This window comes from Rhinolophus hipposideros, assembly GCF_964194185.1.
Source record: "Rhinolophus hipposideros genome assembly, chromosome: 21".
NCBI classification, from domain to species: Eukaryota; Metazoa; Chordata; class Mammalia; order Chiroptera; family Rhinolophidae; genus Rhinolophus; species Rhinolophus hipposideros.
The window spans coordinates 164,309-170,308 of record NC_138067.1 but is presented as its reverse complement, the minus strand read 5'-3'; the positions used below and the strand labels follow the sequence as shown (position 1 = coordinate 170,308).

At 57.6% G+C, this 6,000-nt stretch overlaps 1 protein-coding gene and 1 long non-coding RNA gene across 2 annotated transcripts in view; one reads left to right on the top strand and one right to left on the bottom strand.

Annotated features, from left to right (window-relative positions):
• LOC308490527 lies at positions 1–1,359 on the bottom strand. The gene is made up of 3 exons (XR_013992227.1): positions 1,238–1,359; positions 812–1,011; positions 1–717 (listed from the first exon to the last, which is right to left on the bottom strand). It is a non-coding gene; the product is annotated as an uncharacterized lncRNA (long non-coding RNA).
• SPIRE2 (spire type actin nucleation factor 2) overlaps positions 1,261–6,000 on the top strand; it is a 31,087-nt gene continuing 26,347 nt past the window's right edge. The window contains exon 1 of the mRNA XM_081032897.1: positions 1,261–1,662. Within this exon, the coding sequence (XP_080889023.1) occupies positions 1,392–1,662 (271 nt within the window). The 5' untranslated portion in view covers positions 1,261–1,391. The remainder of the gene's footprint in view (positions 1,663–6,000) is intronic.

Genomic DNA, 6,000 nt, shown 5'->3' with positions numbered 1-6,000 from the left:
GAAGTTTCTCACTGACTTTTATTGATAATCGTGCGCGTGCAAAGGCTAGGCAGGAAGGTTACACAGTTCATTCAGGAGATAGCGTGTTTCCCACCTGCCCCCATGTCCAATTTTCGCTTGGAGAACTGAAAGTTGCCCCGCTACTGAATATAGAAACTTTCATAGAAACTTTAGGCACAATCTGTCTTCATCAAACTCTTCTTTGTTTGAAGATTAAAATTCCAGATGGGATTATCTGGCACCAGGTCCCCAGATAACAGCCTTCCCCTCTCCCCACCTCATCTCCTTCAAAGGAGATGAAATTGCCGATTGCTGTGGTTTCTACACTGGGCTGCTCAGAACCACCAGGGAACTCTGGGGTCCCAAGTTCCACCTCAGACCAGGCACAGACTCTGCAGCTGGGGAATCTCCAGGAACCTGTATTCTGTGATCTCCCCAGGGGATCCAGGCGTGGGGCCCATTGCCTTAGTGCTGTTTATTCTCCAGTTGCATTTGGCTCTGTTATTCTGACCGTGTATAACTCTGACTGAAGAGGTCTTCGGATTAGCCAGAGTAAGCTACCTGGGTGCGCAGGTGCCACCCCTCCCCTGGAGGGAGTGAGCTGGCCAGGAATGGCGGCACAGACGCGTTCAAAGGGGAATGCCGCTCTCTCATTGGTGAACAGCCCGTTTATTTTTCCTGGAGACACCAGAGCATTTAACACGGACAAGTCTCCCGCTGTAAAAGGTCAAAGGGTCATTTATTAAGTGCTTGCTTCATACCGTGAGGTCTCCCTCGCTCTCATCACCCTATAGTAATCTCCTGAGCTCACCTTGCCAGCCTGCCCTCCACAGAGGCCACTGAGGGCGTCGTGCGCTCCTCCACCATCGTAAAGCCTGCGTGTGTGACTGTGTGTGTGTGTGGGGGGGGGTGGAGGTGATGATTCACAGTCCTCCTGGCTCCCTCCTGCGTTCCAGCGTCAGACGTGCCCGAGGCCCGGAGTCACTGCACTGTTTTGGGCTGGATGTCGGCCTAAATACGAGTGCGAGAGCCGGGCGTGGGCGCCCGCCGTCTGGGTTTGCCAGGAGCGCGGGGGTGGAGAGAGCCTCCCTGGCATGCGGGCCACCCCTCGGCCCGGCCCTGCGCCCCCCGCCTCTCCCAGCCCTGCACCCTCGGGCCCCGCTCTCCCCGGCCCTGCGCCCCCCGCACCACCTTTCCCAGGCCGGGCTCTGCGCCACCCCCTACAGCCCGCCCTCACCTGCGCCTCGCGCGCGGGGCGGGGCCGCCCAGGATGACAAAGCAGCGGCCAGAGGCGCGGGATCCGCCCCCCGCGCTCGGCGGGTGCGTCGGCTGCCCTGGCGCGGCTGTTATGGAAACCGGCCGGGCGCGCAGGAGGCGATGATGGGGCGGCCATGGCCCGGGCCGGCAGCTCCAGCGGCGACGCGGCGTGCGGGGCGCGGGCGGCGGGCGCGGGACGGCCGGAGCAGTGGGAGCTGTCCCTGGAGGAGGTGCTGAAGGCCTACGAGCAGCCCATCAACGAGGAGCAGGCGTGGGCCGTGTGCTTCCAGGGCTGCCGCGGGCTGCGGGGCGCGCCGGGCGGCCGGCGGCGCATCCGGGACACGGCGGACATCCTCCTGCGCAGGGACGGCTCGGTCGGCGCGCGTGCGGAGCCCGGCGCCGCAGGTGAGGCCGGTGGGGTGTGGCCGGGCGCGGGCGCGCGGGGCTGGGGGCCAGGCCGGGGGCGAGCGCCGGGCGGCGGGCCGGCGGGGGCGAGGCTGCGGCCGCGGCCCCTCCCTCCTGCGCTGCGGGGGGCGAGCCCCGCCCTTCCTCGTGGCCTCGCTGTGGGACCGGGCGCCCCCTTCCGCGCCCTCGCTCTGCGGGTCCGCAGGCCCCTCCGCCTCCTCTCTGAGCGGGACCGGAAGGCCTTTCTCTGCCCTGTCCTGGATCGGGAGCCCTACCCCCAACTCGCTACTGGGACTCAGCCCTTCTCCGCCCGCCTGCCCTCTCCCAACCCCCCCGCTGGACCTGGAAGCCTCCCGCTCCTCTCCATCCTTCCCTCTCCCTCCTTGGAAGCCCTCTTCCTCCAATCTGGAATACCCCCTCCGTTCCTGGACCCCCACGCCAACCTGGAACCCGTCTCTTAACATCAGGGCCGGCTGCTTTGGGTTGGCTGCCTGCGGTTGGGCAGGTTTACGGCAGCGGAGAGGGATTTTGGCTTGATGGCTAAGGACGTTGGTTGGGGACACGGGATTCCGGGTCTCCCATCCAGTTCTCCCCACCTGGGGCCAGGTCGTCCTGCTCTGGGGTTCTGCAGCCATTTCCACCCAGTGATTCGTGGTGTGGAATCCTTCACTGGTAACTGCAAGGCTGGTGCCTTAGGCAGGAGAGGAACAAAAGTCCCCCTTGGGCTCTTTCGGGGATAAGAGGGTGGGAGGAGGGGCTGCGCGTCTCTGGAATCCCTGCTGAATGGCCACCAATGTCCTGGGTTTAAAGGAGAGCAAGGAGAATGTGTACAACTTGGGGGATTATTTGCGTCGTTTCTCTGCCCTAAATCATCAATACTAATCATCAATTAAGCCCTTGCAAGGTATTTGAAGTCTCTTCAGGATAGTGAGTTTAGGTGATTTTTAGCTTCTTTCTTCCAGAAAAAGTTCTTTCTTTCCTGGAGAACTAGCGTGCTGGTATGAAGCATAGGATGATATTACCCCAAAGCTGATACCCTGTGGGGAAACACAAAGGCCCGCTGTGTGTGCAGAGGAGGGCTGGACTTGCTCCAGCCCAGAGCTGTGGGTTTGCAGAAATCCTCATGGCAGGCGTCAGGGAGGGCCGCGCAGGACCAGGGCAAAGCTGGACGGGGGAGACAGCCGCTCTGAGAACAAGGAGGGGTGTGCTGGACACTGCCCAGGAACCGTCACCAAATCTCTCCTTCTCATCCCTGTGCCCTGTTCCCACCCGCCTCAACACCTCTGCCATGGGACACTTGCGAGTTGCTGCATTTTGCACAAAAAGCACCAATATATTTGGGGGAAGATACAAGAGCTGGCACTCTAGTAGTGTTCCCATTATACACTCAGTAAGCTGAGGCTCAGGCTTACCCAAAGTCACAGAAAGCGGCAGGGTTTGGAGTCAGCACGCAATGCTCTGTCCTCACAGGTTGGGCTGAGAGCCCTGTGCACGATGGCCTTGTGTTCCCAGTGTGGCCCTGCAGTCTGCATATTGACAAAGATCTTTTCTCCTGAAACTGTATTTTCCTTACTAAAAGAACATCCCTGTGCCCCTCCCCATCCCCAGAGATAATGCCGTGTAGCCTGGGGTCTGTCTCCTGGCACCGCAGTGCAGGACAGGGCTGGTCTGACCCTCGGATTCTAAAGATGGGGAAACTGAGGCACAGAGTGGTCAGTGGTTTGCCACCAATCACACAGCTGCTTAGAACTGACATGCACCCAGCAAACCCCTAACCGTGGGGGTCACACCATGTTTCTTATTGGTACACTCTGTTGTCTCAAGAGGGCTGTCCTCAGGGGTGGTGGGTGCTCTCCATCTCTCCGGCGCCCAGGGATGGCTCAGCCCCTCCTTCCTGGTCATTGCAGACCCAACAGCACTTCCTGCTGTCTCCATGCTCACACCTCTACTGGAAAACCAGGCTGGGTTCAAAGCTCACGGGTCGCCACCCTATGTTGACTTTTATGGGGAGGTGCCAGCCTGTGACATGAAGGAGCCCAATTCCATTTTCCATTCGATACAATACGTTCGTTGGTTCCTGCCCATAAATATGTCTTGCAAAGGTGGACGAGGTTTACAACTTGCTGCCTCTTTCAAGATTAAGGGAAATGGATTACCTGAACTTTCTTTTCTGACCTTGTTGACCTTTCATGAATCTGCTGGAACTTTAGAGCACGTGTCTGCCAAAGACGCCTAACCCAGAGTTCTCTGGTGCCTGACTGATGACTAGTGAATTCACTGAATGAGGCCTGTTTATTTCCTGCTGTAAACAGCAATCAGAAAAACATCCTGATGGGCCCTCAGTATAAGTGAATGTTTAAAATAACTTTGAAGAAATCAACAACAAAACGAAACCATACTTGGGGAAGTGATAATGGTACCTCAGCATGCACTTGGGAACAAGTCCTCCTTCCAGCTTTGTGCGGAAAGCTGACATGGGAAAAGCTCATGAGAATAATCTTTAGTCTGAAGACCTTGTCATCACTGCTTGGAAGCCCCCTTTTTAAAGTGGGAGAACACGTTAACATGTGAAGTTATTTTTAACAGGCAATTCTTGAACCATTTGCTGCTGAAGGAAGGGCTCCTTTTTATGACCAAGCAGGAAACCCGTCAGGCATCATGCAGTGGTGAGCTGAGCCACCGCCTGAGGCATGCTCATTAAATGTAGCTCGGCAGTGACTGGTTGACCCTGGGATATTTTCTGGGGTATCTGTCCCTCTGATGCCCCCCCAGGGCACTTCAGCCCCAAAGCTACGCTTGACTGGGTGGGTGGGGGAACCTACATCTGCTGGTGGAACACTTTCCTCCAGGCATTGGGCTCTCCACCAAGAAAACCACCACGGGCAACAGAGTCTGGAAGCTGGAAGCTGGAAGCTGGTGTAGATAAGGGTGTACCTATCCCGGTGTCTCTTTTCCCTTCGCCTCCCACCTTCTCCATTCTGCTTATGCTAATGTACACGCCACCCTACTTTTCTGATTGTTTTTTCTAGTCAGTTTTGATGCTCAAACTCTTCACGGGCCCAGTCTCCGGTGCCTCACAGGACCTGTCTGTCACTAGGACACAGCTGTCCCTCCAGGCCCCTCCTGTCTACTTCTGAGGCCGGCTGACCTCAAGGCTCCCGAAGCACTGCACGGTGCAGCCTAACGGCCCGCCGCAGCCCCCACTGCATGGACACGGGGCTTTCCCAGACTCCTCACTGTGCAGCTCTGAGTTCCACACTCAGGACAACTCTCAGTTTGTCCTGCATAGCACTGTGACATCCCTGTGCCATGAACTCCGTGGGACCTGGAATTCTCTTCCCACCTCCTTACCTCCAGCCCAATGGCTAGAGGAATAGCCGTGCTGAAGAACAGGCTCTTGTGTGTCACCGCTGCCCCCGTTCTGGCCTGAGGTGATGGTGGCCTGTGCCTGGGGAGGGGAAGGGCTAGTGAGGGGATGTCAGTAGGGGGCCCACACCCATCCTGGGCCCAGGAGTCACATGTGTGCACACACAAATGCACAAATATGTACGAGCACACAGGCATAAACACCCACCCACAGACAGACGTGTGTACACACGTGCATATGCACGCAGGCACGTAGACACATACAGACAGACACGCACACACACAGGTGCCACCACCACCACTGCTGTTGGTTCTGCGCCGTCGCTGCGTATGTACAGGAGCCGCCTGTCCCTACTTTAGACACTCACTCGTCTGTGTCCTAGTCCAGGGTCCCCCCACCAGCAGCTGCAGGGGAATCTATGGCCACTGAGGACTGTCTGGACCCCTGGTGTTCCAGGAAGCCCTGTGTGTCCTGTGGATGGGGCACTAAAACGGGACTTGGCAAGTGCCTTCCTAGGACCAGGAACTGTCTCTTTTTTTTTTTTTTAATTTTTATTGGGGAATATTGGGGGACAGTGTGTTTCTCCAGGGCCCAACGCTCCAAGTCTTATCCTTCAATCTAGTTGTGGAGGGTGTAGCTCAGCTCCCAGTCCAGTCGCCGTTTCCAATCTTAGTTGCAGGGGGCGCAGCCCACCATCCCATGCAGGAATCAAACCGGCAGCCCTGGTGTTCAGAGCTTGCTCTCTAACTAACTGAGCCATCCGGCCACCCCCAGGACTGTCTCTGTAGCTTGCCCCTGTGTGGTCATTTGTCCACACGGTGACTACACGGTGAGCATTGAGTGGCATTGTCCAGCGATGGTTTCCCTGTCCTGCTGAGGAAGTGACTCCTGTTTGGAGCCTCCCTCCCCTTGAACCTCCTCTGGTGGCCAGGTTCCCCTCACATGGGTGTCCCACCGTCGGGCCTCGGAGC